This window comes from Schistocerca nitens, chromosome 9 (genome assembly GCF_023898315.1).
Source record: "Schistocerca nitens isolate TAMUIC-IGC-003100 chromosome 9, iqSchNite1.1, whole genome shotgun sequence".
Taxonomy (NCBI): domain Eukaryota; kingdom Metazoa; phylum Arthropoda; class Insecta; order Orthoptera; family Acrididae; genus Schistocerca; species Schistocerca nitens.
The window spans coordinates 19,279,028-19,302,096 of NC_064622.1; the positions used below are offsets into that span (position 1 = coordinate 19,279,028).

At 43.6% G+C, this 23,069-nt stretch overlaps 1 protein-coding gene across 3 annotated transcripts in view; it reads left to right on the forward strand.

Moving 5' to 3' along the window:
* The first annotated feature begins 73 nt into the window (after positions 1-73).
* Positions 74-23,069, forward strand: part of LOC126203958 (trichoplein keratin filament-binding protein) — an 801,925-nt gene continuing 778,929 nt past the window's right edge. For 2 of the 3 annotated variants that reach the window (XM_049938356.1, XM_049938355.1), the window contains exon 1: positions 74-178. Coding sequence is in view for 1 of the 3 variants with exons in the window: in XM_049938354.1 (XP_049794311.1) it covers positions 2,066-2,092 (27 nt within the window). In the remaining 2 variants the exon portion in view is untranslated. Of the gene's footprint in view, positions 179-1,957; positions 2,093-23,069 lie in introns of those variants that run through there. The other variant, XM_049938354.1, reaches the window with a different exon arrangement.

A 23,069-nucleotide genomic window follows, 5' to 3' on the forward strand; every position in this document is an offset into this window, starting at 1 on the left:
TTGTTAATGCTTGCAGTATGTTCGACTTCACAAATTTTGATGACAGACGACGCTTCTGAAAAAAAAAAAACCTATAAGATCTCTGAAAACAAGTGACTGTGAATGTTTGTTTACGACCGGCGCTTAGTTTGTACGAACTACGAAAGTTAGCCGACAGCTGTGTGACGTGCTGTGCGAGGTAAGTTAAAGTGCACGTACCAGAAGGTTGATTATTAGTTTTATAGTACGACACCGTTATTTTATAGATGAATTCGTTTGAATGTCTAAAACAAGCAGTTATGCACGTAAAGATTTTGGCGCGTGGAACAATGTACCGATTCTATCAGATTTTTAACAGACAAATTATATATACAAAAAAATCACCCAGATCGAATCTTTTACTTTCTGTTAAGAAAAGTTCTTCGCTAACACAAGTGACGAAATATGTAATGTTTGTAGAAGATAAAATTGCATTGTGTTCACGGTCCTTTTTTAAAAACAAAATTTGTTGAAGTAACTAAGGGACATAGGGTACGAAAGCTTAATTTGCAGTGTGATACGAGATCGCTTTCCGGCCGAATGTAGCATTTGGTTAAGTGATTGACATGAAATTCGATGTGGCATATACATTGACGTTTTCCTGTCACAAATGTATGGCCCTGTTATACTTATTTCTTATATTTAAATAATTATTGACGATATGAAAAAATCGTCGTCTGCATTATGGACTAATTATATTTCAAATCGAATATATGTCATATTATTAGGAACTGATGAAGTGATAACAATATGACAATTACAACCGAACGATTAAACTCGTCTTCATAGGTTTTTTTTCGTATTTTGGCATTTATGAAATGGTACTGACAATGATATTCGACAATTTAATAAACTATCAACTTTGTTAAAAATAGCGTCAGATAATAAATAGATTTCTGACCTTGTGGTTAGCATGAAGTTGTGAACACAGTTTAAAAAGCCGACTGTGGTGACAGTCTGATCTGTAGCACAGCCCGACACAGTTTAGGTTGAAGGTGACTGGCTGTGAGCTGCATATAAGCCAGCCAGTAAATCAAAAAATCTGTGTGAGATGATAGTGTAATCTGTAGGTTAGCCCGAGATCTGTGTAAGGAAAGGTGAGAGTTTGGCTGTTAGATGTTACGTAATAATTAACCCCGTTTGAAACATATTTCAAGTGGTTTACCTAAAATATAATTTTTTCATCTAGGACTCGAGGTTTAGTTATGGGAAAGTTTGGATGTTTAGTTACGCGGAAGTTTGGTATTGTATTCTGTATGATTAAATTAGATTAGTGCTTGTTCCATAGATCATGAATACGACACTTCGTAATGATGTGGAACGTATCAGGTTAATAAAAGGTGTCTATACAAGAGATTACATTACACAAAATATTACATGACACTTAATATTATTTTTGGGGGTGGAGGGGAATTATCCACTTACTATATCCAAAAATTCATCTAATGAGTAGAAGGAGTTGCCATTCAGAAATTCTTTTAATTTCTTTATGTAATAATATAGCCGCCCCATTAGCCGTAGCTTATGCCCCGAGTAAAATTTCCTGCTTTCCCCTAAATGCGAACAGACCTAAAACGTAGGGGAACAGTTACATTGCATTACATGTAGCTCACGATACATTGCTTATTTTGTTGTTGTTTTCACACTACAGTTTCATAATATAAATAAAAGTCGTATCTTGACAGCGGAGTATTAACTATTTAGAATGGAAGCAGCTGAACAAACCCAGAAGGGGCCCCTAGGCCAATCATGCAATACGATCATTTCATAAAACGAATGAATGAATTTATTAGTTAAAACACTGGCAAGTCGGGGATATGCGTTACGTGTGAAAATTTGAAGTTCGCTTTCTTTCTCTGACCATTTGTATTCTCTTTGGCTAGTATTGACAACTGAATAGTTTGGCGGTTATTCAGTTTGTGATCGGTTTCAAACATGTTTTAATTTTGAGTGAGTTCTTTTCCCGAGCTGCCGAAACGAGCGGGTGAATTTATCTGGATTTTTTTTTAACGATTTAAAAGTCGAGAAGGAAATAATAAATGGGTGCATGACCAGAGGTTTCATCGCGAAAGAGGTAAGTGATGTGTCCCTGTCGTTACGAACTGAAGAAAAAATTTTAATAAACGGTATGGCGGTGTCGCATAAAGAAAATAATGGGTGTGAGCAACAATTCTCATTATGGAAAGGTTTTTGGTTCGCTCTATCATTTATGTATGACACTTAATGGTTTTTAAGTTTGGCAACAAATTTATCTCTAAGATTAAAACCTGGAAATGGATGCGTGATGGGTTGGGTTGTTTGGGGGAAGAGATCAAACAGCAAGGTCATCGGATTTGTGAAGGACGGGGAAGGAAGTCGGCCGGCTATGCCCTTTCAAAGGAACCATCCCGGCATTAGCGTGGAGCGATTTAGGGAAATCACGGAAAACCTAAATTAGGATGACCGGACGCGGGATTGAACCGTCGTCCTTCCGAGTGCGAGTCCAGTGTGCTAACCACTGCGCCACCTCGCTCGGTCGTGATTGGTTGAAAGGAATATTGTACAGGAATGTGTGTTATAGAAAAAAATTTTAATTTGCTAGGAAAAGACTTAATTGTTGAACTGAATCCCTGTTCTGAGGAGGAAGTAATGCAACGGGGCGATGAATATTCGGCGCTATTGAGTGATCAGTGTTTCTCCGTGTTGTCGAATGAGATACTGCTGAATATAACTAAGGAAAAAAAATCTTACTTGGGACAACCATAGTGTCTGGTGTTTACAGTACGTATAAAAGCCTGTCTGATGGATTGAAACACCTCTTTGTAAAACGAACAGTAATCTTCACGTCAAGTAGCTGCGTAGAGGAGCACATACAGACAGCATTTAACGAACATTGTCTGCGATTAAGTGATATTCGCGAGGAACAAGGAATATAAAAATTTATTTAACTTTTACTTATTTGAATGTGTGTGAAGAAGGCAAAGTAAAGACGGAAACTACGTATCAGCCCCGGATCTACTTAATTGCCGAACCGTGGCAAAAACTTGGTTGTGCGCGCCCCCCTCCGATATAAAGTCAATTATTTTTTCAAAAAATGTTCATTTTGTAGCCTACATCTTTCTGAAGAGGTTGTTATATAAAACATATGTTCGAGGAGATATAAGTGTGTCAAAATGCAGCGCCACGCCCCTTCACACAGCATTCTTCTATCGCACGTCACTATATTTCGCTCTGTGGAATTCAAACTTGTATATTTTTTTAATGGAAGCCTTCAAACCTATATTCAGAACAGTGGGAATTAAAATCTCCTGCTCCCAGTCGTAGTGGGTGGGATTATTTGTGACCGGGGGAATAAGAACTCTTCAGAAAATTTGCGCTCTTTATTGCCTATTAGCTAATAACTCTCTTTTGTGTGACCTAAAATTAAATACAGGAAACACAAAACCAGCAAAGGCAACAGACAAACAAGACAGTACATTTCTTCAGTTCTTAGGTCCCAGCAGTTTTTTTTTTTTTCTCTCTCTTTAATCTTGTTACGACTTTACACCCTCATGCGAAAGAATCTGCAACACATCAAATTTCGTCAAATTTTTTGCTGCATGGGAAATCAAAATGTCGTTGTCTAATACTGAAAAAGCTGTTAATACGGATAGTACCCAAGACTGGCTTGGTTTCTCTACTTTTTTAACGTCTAGTTTGTCACTGTCTGCTAGATAAAACGAAATACGCCTTGCTAATAGTGCAGCAATTGTAACACACGCCAAATAGGCGAGACTGTTTTGGTACAAATTTCTATCTATGTCATTTAAATAAATAGCACGACAGAATGTAATTGACGAAGTACCAATATCAAATGCCTATTACGCCTACTACAGGAAAAAAGTTTTATGTTAGGAAATAGTTTGACATTTTGTTCATACGCTCCAGTGTCCCAAGGGTGAGATCGAAAAGTAGCAGTACTACGAAATTTTTGTATAAATTTGGAATCGTCATATTCTTCCATATAATTTGTGTGACGTTCCCGTTCCTTTTCCTTCCTCGTTCTAACAAACAATCTTATCACTAGGCACTGTCGAAACTTATTGTCCGGTTAACTTCACTGACCCTGCCGGAATAACCGGTTTGTTTCCGCGTTTCTTCTCCGGTTAGGCGTTTTCAGAGCTATTTCGAGAACAGAATTTCAAGCGGCTGCTTATCGGCATCTGTACAACTGGCCCCTAGTAGGGTAGCACTCTGACAAAATTTTTTTGTCAAAATTTCATTTTCTTGGATACACAGGGAAGATTGTGTGTTACGTTTCTTACCTGTCATTCCTGCTTGTCGTTTGTTTCCACTCTTATAGTCTGAATCCATGGATTTCGCTAATTACTATAACAACGCTTATCATTCGCACACCCAGTCAACCACATAATCAAACAGCGATTGGCATTCATCCTTTCGGGTTCATTTGGCTCAGCTCTTGTAGTATCTCCTTTTGGTTGCGGGGAAGATGTTTGTTTCTTGATGCGACAGACACATCACGTACACTACGCACGCATTCAAAAATCAGTTTAGAATGTGTTCAAAAACCAACAGGGTTGCGTTTCAAAATCATATCAATAATAACGTAGCGGAGGTGCTGTGTCGCAGATAGGCACAACAAAAAGACTGGCACAAATAAAGCCTTCGGCCATTACAGGCCTTCGTCAACAATAGACGTAGACGCATGCGCACGCAAATACTGCAACTCACGACCGCAGTCCCAGGCAACTGAAGTCGTACGTACGGGTGTGTGTGTGGGGGGGGGGAGTGGAGTGGAGTGGAGTGGAGTGGAGTGGACAAAGGCCTTAATGTCCGGAAGCTTTATTTGTTGAAGTCTTTTAGTTGTGCCTATCTGCGACTTAGCATCTCCGCTATATGGTGAGTAGCGACTTTCCTTGTCATAATATTGTTGACATTCCAACCTGAATGTTCCAATGTTTGATTCCATGAAATTGCCGCCCGGTGCAGATACCCCTGTTTACCTCTCTCCCCCCCCCCCCCCCCCCCCCCCACTCTTCGGATCCGGGCCTGCCACTTATTATGTATTTCATGAAATGTGCAGTTGGTCTGCACAGTGTCATCTCGTCAAGTGCAATAATTTGCGGGTGTACCCTTAATGAAGTACTCTCCCCCAGATTTGCAATGATCCTAAGCAAAAATGTGGCTGAACTAAGTTGTTTTAGGAGTTCCAATTTAAATTGTCATCAATGTGGACGACTATGAATTTTGAAGTTTCCATCCTATTTGTTACCCCCCCCCCCCCCCCTGCGGGTCGGGGTGTAAGAATAGGACCTAGGTATTCATGCCTGTCGTAGGAGGCAACTAAAAGGAGTCTCCAACATTTCAGCCTTAATGTGATGGTCCCCTAAGGAGTTTGACCTGTACTTTTCAAAATTCTCTGTTAGTGTGTACCATTTGGGGAAGGACGCCGTACGTGGTGTATCATAAATCCATCGTGCCCTCAGATCTGGCACACTCGATATCGTCATGGAGTTGGACTTACACTGAGCTTACGGCCACTTCGGCTGCGGTGTGCTCCGGGTAGCATACATGCCCTCCACTGTGCACTTCAATTTTCCCTGTCACGATACAAATGGATATTCGACACCCGAAACCCAGCGCGGTAGCCAGTCCATTGTGGTGGGGTTGTCATGTATCCTCTTGGTGGTAGCCCCAGACTACACAGGGATTGCACTGCTGATGCCTGAGCTGCTACCTCCCCACGTATGCCGAGGATTAGATGCCTATCTCTCCCGGCAAAGACCATCCTGCCAGTTGGTCTTTGATGTGGCTGGGTGGCGCCCGTGGGGAGAGCCCCTGGTCGGAGTGGATGGCATCAGGGCGGATGACCCACAATGATGTGTGGTACATAATCTCTTGCTGGTGGGCCTCCACCAGCCATCTCTAAGCAATGAGGTCTAACCACAATGGCAAGAGATACGATCAGAGATTATTTCCCTCCCTGGCCACTCCATGGGAGGAACGTATGGGTAAAGAAGGCAGTGAAGTTTATTCACCCCGGTACCTCGTCTGTACGCGAGTTGATGGTGAATCATTTATGTTGACGAAGCCTCAGTTTTTTGTGGAGAATTTAGAGGACAAGTTCGGGGAGGTGGAGGGCTTGTCCAAATGCGCTCTGGGTCAGTTCTAATCAAAACAGCATCCTCTACCCAGTCACGGAGGTTGCTCGCTTGCGACAAGTTGGGGGATCTTTCAGTTACCATCACGCCCCATAAGAGTTTAAACAGGGTATTATATTCCACAGGGATCTTCTTTTGCAGTCAGACAACGAACTGCGCGCCAACCTAGAACGACGAGGTGTTCACTTCCTCCAGCGCCTCCATCGGGGTCCAAGGGATAATCAGGTAGCCACCGGTGCCTTCATCTTGGCCTTCGAGAGTGACGCCTTACCCGAAAAGGTAAAGGTGATGGTTTACCGCTGTGATGTGAAGCCATATATCCCTCCTCTGATGCGGTGCCTTAAATGCTGGAAGTTTGGCGATACGTCATCCCGCTGTACTTCTGGTGTCGCGTGTCGAGATTTTGGATGCTCTTCGCATCCCAATACTCCATGTGCCCTGCCTCCCATCTGTGTTAACTGCAGCGAACACCATTCCCCTTGCTCTCCAGACAGTATGATTTTCCAGAAAGGACAGAGGATAATGGAATATAAGACCCTGGACCACCTGACCTACACTGAGGCTAAGCGGAAATATGAGAGACTCCATCCTGTGCTAATGACATACACCTACACCGCCGCTGCGTCAACGGTTCTACCGTCTCCCGCTTCGTCGCGTACAGTTCGCTCTCTGATCCGTCAGAATCCACCTGCCCCCTTGATGGTGGGGGGCGCTTCACTCCCTGCCGCTCCTGCTCCATCTACTTCAGGAGCAACACCCCCACAACCATCGGTGACATCAGATCCCATTTCCCAGCCGGAGAAGCGTGAGTCTTCTTCGGCTTCTCTCGCCAGGAAGGGGTCCCGTGGCCAACCCTTCTCAGATTCTGACCAGTGGAAAAGCGGACACCTGCTAGTGGTTGAAGCAACCACCGGTCGCTGGTTGTAGTGCTTCATGGTTCTCGTCCGTCCCTGAGACTGACCCAGTGAAGCCCTCCCAACCAGAACCACCGAAGGCCCAGTGCGAAAAGCAGGAAAAGAAGAAGGCTCCCAAGAATCCAGATATTGCAGTGGCACCCATCCCATTGCTTCCTACAAGCTCAGCGTCTGAGGATGAGGTAGAGATTCTGGCATCCGCTGAGGACCTAGATCTCGCCGGACCCTTGGACGCAGTGGTTGTCACTTGCGCGGGTGCTCAATCAGTGGCAGCAGGTGACCCAGTGGCGTAATTTGCTTCCCCAATCCCTTCACGCCTTTCTCAGCCATGGACTATGTCATCCTCCAGTGGAACTGCAGCAGTTTCTTCCACCATCTTGCTGAGCTCCGACAACTTCTCAGCCTTAACCCTTTCCTCTGCATTGCTCTTCAAGAAACTCGGTTTTCGGCAATGCAAACCCCCCACCCTGCATGGCTATCGGGGTTATTATAGGAAACGAGCAGCTTATGAAAGGGTATCTGGTGGCGTATGCATCTACGTCCTTCATTCCCTTCACAGCGAGTCTGTCCCTCTACAAACACATTTAGAAGCTGTCACTGTTCCGGTGTGGATGCCTCAGGCTGTTTTGTCTGCAGTCTGTGTCTTCTACCGGATGGTGATGTCCCACAGCACGTCCTGGCTGCGCTGATAGCCCAATTGCCGCCCCCTTTTCTGTTACTGGGCGAATTCAACGCCCATAACCCTCTTTGGGGTGGATCAGTGGCCGAGGCGCCACCGTTGAGCATGTATTGGCACAGCTCGACCTTTCCCTTCTAAACGATGGTGCCTTCACGCATTTCAGTGTGGCACATGGCACATACTCAGCCATCGACCTTCCGATCTACAGACCTAGCCTCTTCGCGTCTGTCCAATGGAGTGTGCATGACGACTTGTGTGGTAGTGACCACTTTCCAATCTTTCTGTCCTTGCCACAGCGTCACTCTTCTGGGTGCACCTGCAGATGGGCTATGGATAAGGCTGACTGGGACTTGTCCTCCTCCATTGTCACTATTTAGCATCTTTCCAATGACGCCATTGATGCGGTGGTTCACTCGGTCACCACCGGCATCGTTACTGCTGCAGAATCTGCCATTCCATGTGCTTTAGTGGTCGCCTGAGATCGCCGAGGTGATTAAAGATCACAGGCGGGCGCTCCAGCATCACAAGCGGCATCCCTCGTTGGGAGTGCTGGGAAAGGTATGTCTCCACCATTGGCCTCCATATCTCTCCATCGCAGGTTTGGGCCAAGATTAGTCGGCTCTATGGCTATTGGACCCCCCTCAGCGTCCCTGTGCTTTCACTGAATGGAGCAGTTTGTGCTGACTCAGACACTACTGCAAACCGCTTAGCAGAGCATTTTGCTTGGAGTTCCGCTTCTGCGAATTACCCACTGGCCTTCCGCTCCATGAAAGAGCTGTTGGAACGTCAGAGCCTTTCATTTCGCACGCGCCACCCTGAATCCTACAATGTTCCGTACAGTGAGTGGGAATTCCAAAGTGCCCTAGCTGCTTACCCTGATACGGCTGCCAGGCCAGATCGCATCCACTGTCAGATGCTCAAACACCTCTCGGTGGACTGCCAGCGACACCTCCTAGACCTTTACAACCGTATCTGGATTGCGGGTGAGTTGCCATCGCAATGGCGGGAAAGCACCGTAATCCCCGTTTTAAAACCTGGCAAGAACCCACTGGAGGTGGACAGCTACCGCCCCATTAGCCTCACCAACGTTCTTTGCAAGTTGCTCGAACGCATGGTGAGCCGGCACTTGAGTTGTCTACTTGAGTCTCGGGACCTTCCAGATGGCTCCGTCTCAGGGTGGGTTCTGTAAGGGCCGCTCTGTCACCGATAATCTTCTGGAGTCTGCCATCTTCTTTGACGTGAGGAAGGCATACGATACGACATGGCGACATCACATCCTCTCTACACTTCATGGTTGGGGTCTTCGTGGTCCACTCCCAATTTTCATTCACAATTTTTTGTCGCTTCGTTCCTTCCATGTGCAAGTTGTGGCCTTACATAGTTCCTCCCGAGTTCAGGAGAATGGGGTCCCACAAGGATCTGTCTTAAGTGTCTGTCCTTTTTAATTACAATCAATGGGCTTTCTGCGGCGGTGGGAACGTCTATCTCAGCTTCCTTGTATGCTGACGACTTCTGCCTATACTATAGCTCCACTGGCATTGTGGCTGCTGAACAGCTGCTGCAGGGCGCAATCCGCAAGGCGCAGTTTTCGGCTGTAGCGCATGGCTTCCAGTTTTCGTCTGCCAAGACCTGCGTTATGCATTTCTGTCGGCGACACACTGTTCACCCTGACCCACGGCTTTATCTTGACGGCGAACTTCTTGCTGTGGTGGAGACACATCAGTTTTTGGATGTGGTTTTTGATGCCTGGTTGACTTGGCTCCCTCATATTTGGCAGCTTAAACAGATGTGTTGGCGGCATCTTAATGCTCTGCGTTGCTTGAGCCACACCAACTGGGGAGCCGATCGGTCTACCCTCTTACGGCTCTACCAGGCGTTAATTGAGTCCCGTCTGGATTATGGGAGCCTGGATTATGGTTCAGCATTCCCTTCCACGTTGCGGGTGCTGGACCCTATCCTTCACAGCGGGATCCAACTTGCATACTTGTGGAGGCATGTGTCCCTCCACTGCGGTTCTGGTGCCAATGTTTACTGGCCGCTTATGCTACACACGTTTGTAGCTTGCCTGGGCATCCCAATTATCATCTCCCGTTCCCTCAGTCTGTCGTCCATCTCCCAGAACGCCGGCCTCGGTCGGGTTGTACGATCGCAGTTCGCGTGAGAGCTCTTCTCTCTGGGCTTGGGGTTTTCCGTCTTCCACCTCTTTTCTGGGCCCCTCTGCATATACCCCCGTGGTGTGTGCCTCGCCCATGCCTTCGGCTCGATTTGGCACAGGGCCCGAAGGACTTGGTCCCTCCTGCGGCCTTCTGCCACCACTTTTTTTCAATCCTTGCCGCGTTTCAGGGCTCTGACATGGTCTGTTCGATGGTTGCTCGTCGTGTCAGTTATGCACTCACTCTAGGGGATCATTACGAACAACACTTATTGCCGGCTGGCTGCAGTGTTTTCACTGCCGAGCTGGTCGCCATCTTTCGCACCCTAGAGTACATCTGCTCCTGCTCAGGTAAGTCCTTCGTTATCTGTAGTGACTCCCTGAGTGGTTTACGAGCTATCGACCAGTGTTTCCCTCACTCTCATCTGGTGATGGCTACCCAGGAGTGTCTCCATACTCTTGCCCGTTGCGGCCGCTCTGTGGTCTTTGTGTGGATGCCGGGTTATGTCGGCATCCCAGTAAATAAACGTGACGACGTGCTGGCCAAACAGGCTGTCGGTCCACCGGCCTTTTGGAGAGTGACCTCAGATCCATTTTGCGGCAGAAGGTACTTCACACCTGGGGTGAAGAATGGCGCTCCCTGCCTTCACCTAACAAACTTCGGGTCATCAAAGAGGTTACCGGTGCGTGGCACTGCTCCTTGTGGGTCTCTCACAAGAAGTCTGTTGTTCTCTGCTGGCTGCGCATTGGGCACACCCAGATGACACACAGCCACTTAGTGCACCGTGAGGACCCACCCCTATGTCACTGCAGATCCACTTTGATAGTGGTCCACATACTGTTGACCTGTCCCCTTTTAACTGCACTCAGGCAGACGTTTGCACTGCCTGATACGCTCCCTGCCCTTTTAACAGATGACACTGCCATGGCAGGCTTAGTTTTGCGTTTTATTCGGGCAGGTGGCTTTTCTCATTTGATCTAAGTACTTCTCTTTTTGTCTGGCATTTAGCCTACGATTTTAGACTGGGTTTTTTAGTGTGTTTTTTGGTGGTTGGCTTTTCCTTTTTGTCTCTCTGGTCGGCAAACCACTGTCACAGTCTGTGTGTGATTTTAATTCCTTCTGTCTGGTCTCTGTCTGAGTCTTTCTTGTCCTGTCTCTTCTCTTGTAATCTCCATAGTTCGTTTTTATTCTTTGCGGGTGTTTGAAGTTTTTGGCAAAAGGGACTGATGGCCCTAGCAGTCTGGTCCCTTCAATCCCACAAAACAACCAACCAACCAAACTATTTGTTATTTCTTTACCATGTGTTACACTTATCATTGGCATAGTACACCTAGATGTGTAGAACTGAGTATGTTGTCTTATTAAAACTTACATAAAACTATTCACAGAAAACCAGTCAACGATGCTTTTAAGAATTTTGTTTACCATTTCTTCTGTTTCTGTATATATGCTTGGATTGATTGCAATACTAGTGTCATCTCAAAAGAGAGGAGAGAGAAAATTCTTCTTGTTGTGTACTAGTACTAGACAGAAGATCATTCACATATATGAAGAACAGTAGTGGACCCAAGATTGAATCTTGGGGAACACTGTATGTGATTTCTTTCCAGTCAAGACTATGTCCCTTGGCTTATAGTGCCTGAATTACTAAATACAACTTTCTATATTATTTTGGTTAGATATGACGTTATCCATTGATTGTCTATACCATTGATCCCATAAAATGTCAATTTATCTAGGAGAATACTATGATTCACGCACTCAAGACTTAGAGCGGTTGCAGAAAATACCAATTTAATACTAATACTAATACTAATTTAATTTTACATTATATGTGTGACAGTGGGTTTTATCATTCTATATAAGTTTTTGCACATGTCCTTCGTCCCTTAGTGTTCCCCACTCTAATGCTTTTAGGCTGGATGTTTTAATGTGTCGCAGAGTGGATGGCATTCCCTTTTTATTCTTGTGGTCGGCCAGGCACAGTCATCCGCTCTCTTGTATTTATCCCTTCTACCTCTTACTTGCTTCTCTCTATGGTTTTCTTTTTCCTGTTTTGTTGATAGTAGTGTTGGTTGTCCTTCTGTTGTTCTTCTGGTTCTTCCATTCTCCTGTTATTGTGCTGTACGTCTCCTTTATTTTCTTCTTTCCCTTGTGTAATTATTTTACCGGGAACAAGGGACCGATGACCTCACAATTTGATCCCTTGCCCCCTCCCCCTCCTTTAAACCAACCAACCAGCACAGTGTGGTGCGGTGATACTAGTTTTGTGTTATTTTTGGTGTTCACTCTCGATGTCAGAGTTAATTGTGTGAGCTAGGGAATGTGATGCCAAGAGTTACTTTTGTGAAGCTACAGGAACTTGTGCTCTAATCTTTGTTTAGAGGTAATGCTGAACATGATAATTTAGTACCAGTGACGTATCCATTTTGTAATATGTGTGGGAACGATTTGCCGTGTACTATGGCTGTAGGAGGTACTTGTTCTGTGTGCAGGTGAATTGGCTGTCTGACTAGTAGCTGTACTAAGTAGATGGGTGATAATTTGCTGGAAGAATTAATTTGTGATTACATTTATGAGGGATTAAAATGGAAGGCTTTTTACTTATGGTAGAAGTACAGTACGCAAGATAGTGGAAACATGTGTTACCCCTACCGTGCATGCAGTTGCTGCTTTAACGCACCAAGTGCACACATTGACACAGGAATTGGAGCACAAGAGAAATTTCGAATTTAATTGTGAGTTGGAATCAGGTTCAGCCGCAATTGGAGTCAGACGGAATGCCTTCTTTTCCATATGACTTGGCAATGTTTGCATTAGTTAATCTTTTCTTGGGCAAGGCAACAGAGGACTCGACAATTTTTGTTAACGTTGTAAGGGATGCTGTGGAAGTGCATGGGTGGTTAGACGAAATAACCCTGCATGTTGTTAGTATGCATTTGGCAGGGGATATCTTAGCATACATTGTGTGCCATGAGACATTGAGTAAGGCACTGACGTTTAAGGCATGGGCCGCTGGACTGTGCCAGCATTACCAAAAGCAAAATAGTGTGTGGTTTCTTTGGGAGAAACTCAGTGTTTTGTCAATGCAGCACAACCAGTATATAGAGGCGTTCTCAGATAGAAACCCTAAACTGAATGCAAAGAAGTATATACAAACTCCGAATGCGGAAGGTAGTAGGCTGTTATTGCGAGAGGCAGAAAATATAGCAGTGAATGTTTTTCTGCATGGTATACACACAGAGACATCATAGAGGGTACAATTGAAGAATCCGGAGTACTGAGTGTCAGTTCTTAGGATCGCAACAGATGTAGAGGAGCTGGATATTGCAACAAAGCGAAGAGTGGACCACCAGCTGTTAGCTCCTGAAATCAAGTGTTTTAGGTGTGGTCAGTAGGGGCCTTTAAGGAAGCGAGTAGACAAGCAGAGAGATAAGCATGTGGCAAAGTGGGCCACCAGTAATCTAATTGTAGAAGTAGGAAAGATGGGAAGCACCGGCAAGGGAAGTGGCCGTTAAATGGAAATGAGAGTGCTTCAACTGTTGGTAGGCAGTCTTGATAGACTGTAACAGTGCACTAATTAGTGCTGAAATGGAATGCTGCATAGTGGTCTTGGTCAGTGGCAGGAAACGGAGATTTTTGGTAGATACAGAGGCGTATGTGTCCTATATCAGTGTGGACCTCATGAGAAGGAGAGGACTGGGGCCATCATGATATAGATTACATCAGTTGCCAATAATAGTGTGGCATCATTATATACAGCAGTACTGGAGTTTTTGGTTGTGAAAACTAAGTTCAGGGAATGCGTGGACATATTGTCATACCATACATAGGCAAAGGTTATTCAGTGATTCTCGGGCTAGACTTTCTTGACAAACATCATGTTAAGGCTGATCTTTGGCGATGCACAGTAGAACTCAGTGGGACTTCGTTTCAATTGGGGGAAACAGTTCCAGCTGAGGCAATTGCAGAAGGTTCACTTATCATGTAAGTGAGACCAACTGGACCGCATACGGTTTCAGTAAAGATCAATCTGTAGGATAAAATACAAGCAGGTAGAGGGTAGATAGTATGGGTTTCAGTAGATACCAATTTACTGACAGAAACATCGTATGTAGTTGAACCACTCATAAGCAGTGAAGAGTTGGATCTTCACGCTGTTTTGGCTGGAGGAGTTTGGCATGTTTGAGTGATGTTAATGGGGAAAGAATGGTTCCGGTTAGTGCAGATAAATTTGGCAGAGGAAAGGTGACTCTGTCAAAAAGTGCAGTAATAGCCACTTGGGAAGTCGTGGAAGATGAGAACTTCAATAGGTCGAGTTAGAGGAAAGGCACAAACAAACCGTCAACACAGAAGTGTTACAAGGGGAAGTGGGTCCCTTGAAAGGCTGTGGAAGGGGCTATGGAAAACTTGTTGGTGACGTTTAGTGATTTATTTTGTGCGGGTGGAAGGTTACCAGCAATCCCGGTGACACAAAATCATATACCGACAGCGGATAGTACACCAGTTTATAGCAAGGCAACTGCAACCATTAGCAGAAGAGTTTATTGAGCAACAACTACAGGATGGTATCATAGAACATAGTGATAGCCTCAGGAATGTGAATACAGTGGTCGTGCTAGAAAAATTGGAGGACGGAACAAGGAAATGCAGATTTTGCTGTGTCTACAGATATGTAAATGCACGAACTGTTTTGGATGCTTATCCATTTCAAAACATCAGAGAAACTCTGGATAACCTGGTCAGTATCAGTGTTTTACAAGTAAGGATTACAGGAGCAGGTACTATAAATTGGAAATGACACCTCATGATAAGCCATGGTACCATGTGGCCATTATCATTACAAACACGTGTGTTTGGACTAAAGATTACACCAGCAACTTTCAGCAGTTGTCAGATGGGGCATTAAGAGGATTAAAATCAAAAGCTTGTTCGGTGTATGTAGATGATGTAATTGTCCTTTCGAAGGATTTACTGGGGTGTGCAAGATGTCTGGAGGATGTCTTAAGTAGTATGAACAAGTGCCATTTTGTACAAACTCAGGTAAACTATCTGGGGCACAGGATTAATGAACATGGCATGCAGATTGATCCTTGTCTTACAGAAGCAGTTCAAAATTTTCTGACCCGACAAACAGTTAAGCAGGTACAGTTGTTGTACATATACACTCTGCAAACCACCATGAAGTGCATGGCAGAGGGTGTGTCCCATTGTACCAGTTATAAGGCTTTCTTCCTCTTCCATTTACATATGAAGCATGGGAAGAATGATTGTGTGAATGAATACCTCTGTGTGTGCAGTAAATATTCTGATCTTATCCTCACCACCCCTGTGTGAGTGATAGGTAGGAGTTGTAGTATATCCCTAGAATAACCATTTAAAGCCGGTTCTTGAAACTTTGTTAATATATTTTCTCGGGGTAGTTTTTAGAGCATGCAATTTCAGTTCCTTCACTATATCTGTGACACTCTCCTGTGGATTAACAAACCTGTGACCATTTTTGTTACCCCTCTCTGTATACATTCAATATCCTCTGTCAGTCCAATCTGGTACAGGTCCCACACACCTGAACAATATTCTAGGATGGGTCGCACAAGTGATTTGTAAGCAATTTCTTTAGTAGACTGATTCCACTTCCCCAGTATTCTACCAATAAACCAAAGTCTGCCACCTGCTTTGTCCACGACTGAACCTATGTGATCATTCCATTTCATATTCGTACAAAGTGTTACACCCAGGTATTTGTATGAGTTGGTCGATTCCATCAGTGCCTCATTGATGTTATAGACATAGGATACTATGTTGTTTCATTTTGTGAAGTGCACAGTTTTACATTTATGAACATTTAGAGAAAGTAGCCAATCTTTGAACCACTTTGAAACGGCAAGGGTCCCAACACACTTTCCTGGGGCGTACCTGAAGTTACTTCTACATCTGATGATGATTCTCCATCCAAGATAACATACTGTGTCCTCCCTATTAAAAAGTCCTCAATCCAGTTACAAATTTCACTTGCTAGCCCCTATGACCGTACTTTTGACAATAAGCATAGATGCGGTTCTGAGTCAGATGCTTTTTGGAAATCAAGAAATACATCATCTACCTGGTTGCCATGATCCAAAGTCTCAGCATGTCATGTGAGAAAAGTGTGAGTTGGGTTTCACATTATCAAAGTTTTAAAAATCCATGCTGGTTGGCATTGAGGAGGTAATTCTGTTCCATTTCTCATTATGTTTGAGCTCAGAATATGTTCTAAGATTCTACAACAAATCAATGTCAAGGATATTCAATATCCTTGACAGTAGTTTTGTGGATGACGTCTACTACCCTTCTTGGAGATGGGTGTGAACTGTGCCTTTTTCCAAGGACTGGGCATGGTTTTTTGTTCGAGGTATCTACGATAGATTATAGTGAGAAGAGGGGCTAACTGAGCCACAAATTCAGTACAGACTCTGACAGGTATTCCATCAGGACCTGGAGCTTTGTTCAATTTTAAGGATTTAATCTGTTTCTCAACACCACTGACACTAATACTTATTTTGTTCATCTTTTCAGTGGTACAAGGATTAAATTGAGGCAATTCTCCTGGATATTCCTTTGTAAAGGGACTTTTGAAATCGGAATTCAGCATTTCAGCTTTTGCTTTGCTACCCTCAATTTCAGTTCCTGTCTCATTCGCTAGGGGTGGATACTAACTTCAGTACCACTAACAGCCTTTACATATGACCAGAATATCTTTGGATTTTGTGAAATGTCGATTGACAGTATTCTGCTATAGTAGTAATTGAAGGCATCACACATTGCTCTCTTGACAGCCAAACATGTTTCGTTCAGCATCTCTCTATCTATAACCCTGTGCTTTGTTTTACACTTATTGTGCAGTAATGTCTGTTTCTTTGGGAGTTTCTTTACAGTGACTGTATACCATGGAGGTTCCCTCCCATATGAACTATTCTACTGGGTACATATTTATCCAGTGTGTGTTCAACTATTCTTTTAAACTCGAGCTAGAGTTCTTCTACATGCTCCTGACTCGTGCTGAAAGTTTCAATTTCCTCATTGAGATAAGACATTACTGATTTTTATCTAGTTTACTGAACGTATATGTATCTTTCTGCTTGTTTTAGTTTTCCTTTGTACTTTGGTAATCATTGTTGCCACAACTGTGCCATGGTCACTGATACCAGTTTCAATGTGGACGTCCTCAAAGAGGTCAGGTCTAATTGTTGCCATTAGACCCAACATATTTTCATCATGAGTGGGGTTCCTAACTATCTGTTCTAGGTTATTAACAAAGAAGTCATTTAATAAAGTTTTACAGGATGTCTTTTATTCCCACCACTAAAACAATTGTAATTTTCCCAATTAATTGTTGGATGATTAAAGTCTCCACAGACGATTACAGTATGATTGGGGAACTTAAACTTACGTACAAGTAAACTGAGGTTTTCTCTGAAGTTTTCAGTTACATCAGGAGATGAGTCTGGTAGGCAATAGAAGGATCCAGTTATCATTTTATGCCCACCTCTGATACTGAGTCTTTCCCAATCAATCTCACATGCAGCTTCAATTTCTGTCTCGGTGGATTTGAGTTTTTGTCTACTGCGACAAATACACCACCTCAGTTTCTCATTTGCCTATATTTTTTATATACATTTAAAATTTCCCCAAAAATCTCACTGCTGTCAATTTTCCGTAACTAGTATCATGTGAGCTTCGCTACTTTTCACAAGTGCTTCAAGCTTTGTTGTGAATGCTTTGGCGGTTTACCATTGGGATTTTAATACTGTCACCTGCAAGAGACATTTCTTTTGATCTTACACTGATACTTATGGGTTTCATATAGCCATTGTTATCTGGAATGGGTGGAGAGTTGCCTAAACTAAAAACCCTTATGTGCACCCCACATGAGTCAACTACCTGAGTAGCAGCCTCTGACATGTAGTGCACACACGACCTGTTTAGGGGGAGCCTACAGTTCTCAACCTTACGGCACAAGTCCAGAAAGTCACAGTCTAGCTTGTCACAGAACTTTCAAGTCTCTGGTTCAGTCCTTTCACTCGACTCGGAACCAAAGGGCCATGAGCAGTTCTGGGGACAATGCTGCAACTGTGGACTTCGTTGAAACTCCACACACAAAGCTGTTCATCGGCCTCTGTAATTGTTACAGACAGTTTTTGAGGGACTTAGTAAAAGCTACTTAAAAAGGAGCAAAAGTCCATTGGTCACAGTAATGTCTAGTTGTGGTTTTCATTCATGTTGTTCTAATTGATACCGTCCTTTTTTGTGTATTTTGCTTTCTCAGAAGGAGGGAGGGGGTTATAGTGTAATGTTGTTGTATGGGTGGCAAATCCATAAGGACACCCTGGGTGACAGGGATGGTCCTGCTGGTGCAGTGCTTCATCAGGGGTGAGGGAAGGCAGGTAACAGTTGTTCAGCCTCTCAGCCTCTAGAATCGGATGTGGTGTCCTCGAGACAATCGGATATGTGGCTTACTAGTCATAATGGACACTAAAAGCAACAGTGGATATCTGGGAGATTAGAAATGTGGTACACATTCTAGATGACTTTTCAGAATTATATAAGGAGGCACAGGGAAATAATTTGTGTATGGAGGTAAAGGGAGGGTACGAGGATTTGCAGTTCACTTACAGAAAATTAAGGATGCAGTTGGCACAGTTAATAGCTGTGCTTCTGCAAGTCGGGAGTTGGCGGAAGGGGGGCTGGGTAAATGTTGGAGGAAAATTGCTAAAGACAATATTTGAAACAGCAGATGAAGAGGAAGTGCAGGACTTAAATAGCACAGTTGTTCAGGTACAGCAAATGGCAAGTTCTATGAAGGATGCCATGGAGTGGCACACAACATGGTTATCAAACTTGGGACAAAGGGTGTCGAATAACTCAAGACTAGTATGGGAAATGGTAACAGAGCTAACCCAATGTGCTAGTGAAATGAAGGAAGTGGTGCATAGCTATTTGGAGAGAATACAGAAGCAACTGAGTGAACTGGACAACAGATCGAATATAGCAAGGTTGCTACATGGGCTAGCGGACCAACGTGGGGCTGCTAGGAATGAAGTGGCAATGTTACAAGAGACGATGTTTCTTGTGATAAATGGATATTGGTTATGCCTGAGGAATACATGATGTGATCTCATTAAGCAGAAAAGCTGCTTCCTGAAGAAATGCAATGTGCAGTCAGTGTCACAGGAAAATTTGGAATTATTGTTCCATATGGGTAGGGTAGAGGTGGAAACAGATGGGGCCAGGGAGCATATAAGTGATCCATGTCCCTGTTGCAGGGAGAAACTCGGAGTTTTCAATGCTGCAGCATTCACCTGTATCCAATGAAATAGGAGATATTGGGGAAGTCGATGCAGATGAGAACGTGGGAAGTATTGCTAGTCTCAAAGGACAGGCAGACTCGTGTGGTAATATCGTGCATAGATTTGGAAAGTTCGGCACAAAGGAAGCTTGTGATCTGCCCGGGTTGCCATGTGTGAATGGATATGTGGACATGTGAAGCGAGTTTCTGGGAGAAGTAAATGGGACAAATTGTGGGAAGGAGCTTCTGCTAGCTCGAACTTACATCCAGAGGATTGGTGATACTCAGTATTCGTGCTGGAAACTGTATGGTTGAATAACGATGAAGGAGGAAGTTCAGCAGAACTGAGAAAACTCGAGCTTAGGGAAAGCGGAATGATTGTTAATGGAATGATTTGTGAGGTAATTGGTATGGATTTTTGGCTTCGGACCACACTCATAGGCTCAACTGTTGTGACATTGTCACAGAATACGGTGTATTATCCTGAAGGATCTCTGAGGGTTCTATTACTTCAAATTTAACTATTTCAGTAACACACTCAATCCATAACTTGTGCAGTCCTTGAACAAATTAATAAAGTCCCAGCAAGGGAGAATTTTGATTGAACGGAGGTTTTCAACATCGTTCACAAGCAACACGGCTTGGCATGCACTATAAACAAATGTGGAGAAGAGTGTGTAGTAATCAGGTGCAACACAGACTACTGAAGTGCTATGAAAAACATGTACATTGCAGTTACAATGGCACCTAGCAACTTCTCTGTGGGGGGCCGAAGCTGACTAGAAAAAGCTGACGCTTGGAACATTCAGCTTGTCCCCTTCACAGATACTATGTCAGAGGTGTAAGAAAAGGACTACAAATAAGGGACCCCAAAGGCTCAAGACAAACAGTCGTGTCACCATTCTGTCCGCATCAGAAACTAGAGAGAATGAGGATTGTCTAAGTTGCAGGCCAACCACAACTACCATCTGGTCATGAATTTTGATGGCCAGCCGATCTGCTGAACAAACAGTCAGGCTCTGCTGTGTGAATGCACCACGGCCATGGTGAGACAGGTTTGAAACTTGGTGCTATACCGGTACAGAGAGTGGGGGAGGGGAGTGACCAGCCTCCACTCTCACGGCCTCCCAAGACTGAGGCTGCCCTCGAGCACTGACCGAGGTGCCCTGGGTGGGTGAATTCAGCTGGTGAGGCTCTACTATGACTGTGGTTGTTGGCTGTTACCATTCCACACTCTACATTGTTACTAGGAGAAGCAAGTGAGGGACTAGCCAGTTGCACTCCAGAAGGAAGGCACGGAGCCTCTGGCTAAGCCAACACACATTGCCAGCAATGCAGCCTGGCCCAGGACTCGAGCCATTATGTCATGAGGATGGAGCAGCTGGTGCTGTAGCAGCAAGTTCTTGCACTGGGCATTTGCACTGACACATGTACACATGCCACATCACTGTCACCTGGTTCAGCAGGGGTGCTGTGTATTCTTTGGCAGAATAAAAGTCAATGCCAAATTTGCTCCAGTGTGTTTACCCATATCTCATTCATTCTGGTGCATTTCGACCCATTGAGACCAGGAGGTCATAGCAAGTATTACATGATGGGATCATCACTGTAACAAAGCTGAAGGGCAAACACTATTGGATGACAAAATGTGGAGCAGCAGGTTGGTGACTGCAGTGCTGCATGCAACATTCAGTAAGTGATGATATCATTCATTGTGACCACCAGGTGACTGGAGATGATTTTTATTGTATTACCTCCCTCAGTAAAGGCAGTATGGCAATGATTATTCAACAACAGGGATACTCAAAGGTTTGCGCTTCTTGGGTACCAAGAATGTTAACTATGCAGGATAAAAAGATGAGAAAAATAATTGTCTCGCATTTCTTGCAGCACTTCTGTTTGGAGGGGAGTAGTTATTGGAAAAATTTCTGACTTGGACAAAACACAAGTTAATTTTTCAAACCAGAATCAAAGACACAGTCAAGGAAATGGCATTATAGAAGCTCTCGAAAGAAGAAAAAGTTCAGAACTGTGTAATTGGCAGGGAAAGTTAAGGCTACAGCATTCTGTGATGCAGAGGATGTGTTTATGGTTGATTTTTTGGGGCTAGGAATGCACAATAAGTTTTGTCCAATACGTCAGAATATGCCAAAACTCTCAAACAGCTTAAAGCATGTCTTCAGCGAGTTTGCCCAACAAAAGGTATGGCAGATGTTCTGTTTCATAACAGTGCAAGACCTCACACCCGTCATCAAATCACTGAGAACTGGATAGGGAGTGTTGCCTCATCCCCCATACAGCCCTGAGCTGGCACTATCAGACTTCCATCTGTTCAGGCCGCTAAAAGCAGCTCATCATGGAATTCACTTTGAAGGTGAAGGTGAGGAGGCTGTGAAAACGTCTGTTGGTCAGTGGATTTGGAACCAGGACTGTGCGTTTTATCACACTGGATAACATGCCCTTGTCAAGATGGATGAAAATTGTGGAAGTGGAGAGAGATTATGTTGAGAAGTCATAAATTGTTTGTCAATTTTTTGGTTTTCAAACTGTATAGTTGCATTTGAAATTCTTGACAAAAAAAAAGGACCCTCTTATTGGATGGTGTCAGTCTGTAAACTTCATGCAGACTGTTGTTTAAGGATCCTTGGAAGTCTAACTCTGCACTCTTTGTACATATACCCTTTCCTTTGATTTTTTTGTTAACAATATGGACTTGCTCAAAAAGAACTGTCCTACTCATTGTGTTAACACCAGATGGAAAACCACCTTGCACTTGGATAACACTCCTTCAGCTTGTACATGAAGACATGCACCGTTTTGTCTGTTCCGCTTTCAATAAGCTGTCAGTAGAATTGAAAAATTTGTGTGCTAATCCCCATATTTTCAAATCTCCATTGAAAAGCTTTCTTATTGCATATTTTTTTCATTGTGCACAAGAGTTTCTCACAGTAACTTAAAATCTTGCACTGTAACATCTCATTCATCGCGTACAAGTTACTATTGGAGAACTTATTTGAGTGTGATTTTTAACTTGTAGTGTCTTGTTTTTTGTTTTTAAGTTTTGGTATCCGCTTTCTTTGAATTATGTATTAATGATTCCATAGCCAAGTAGCTGTGGCTCCCTAGTTGTTAGCACAGATGGGCCTAAGTAGGGAGATAAAGGAAGGTTACTACATAGTTTGTGAAGATATTTAGGATTCACATACAATGAAATGCATGCAATGCAATATCTCATAGTATTAGTCAGAGCTGTGGGTTACCTTGTGGGCTCTTATACAGATGAAATCTCACAGAAAATGATTTTGCTTTATCTGCTTCAGTTCTCTCAGCTTAATACAAGCAACTGAGTAAATGTATTCAGCAGATAAACTAGCCTGGACAATCAAAGAAACTAGTATAGTGTACTTAAAAAAATACAGTTGTTAGTATTCTATGTGGTACATATGAGAATAGAACAAAATGGGATAACTGATGGAACAGCTAACGCATCGTGTCAAGAACATTGTGCGGCATATTGCAATACCCACTTTCAAGCTGAGCCAAGGAGCAAAGCGTCAATAAGTCAATAATTGGCAAGGGGTGAGAAAGCAGAAGTTGCAGTCAGTAAATTTGGGGCTGACCAAGTTGAATTTTCCTTTTAATTCGTGCTTACTGCCTCTGACGAGGTAATTTATTGAAACAGTGTACCTGTTATGTTCTAGTTATAAATGTAGTAAAATGTAAGTTAATGCAGATGAGTAGGAAAAACAAACCCATAATGTTTGGACACAGCTTTAGTAGCGTCCTGCTTGACACAGTCACGTCGTTTAAATATCTGGGTATAACATTGTAAAGCGATAT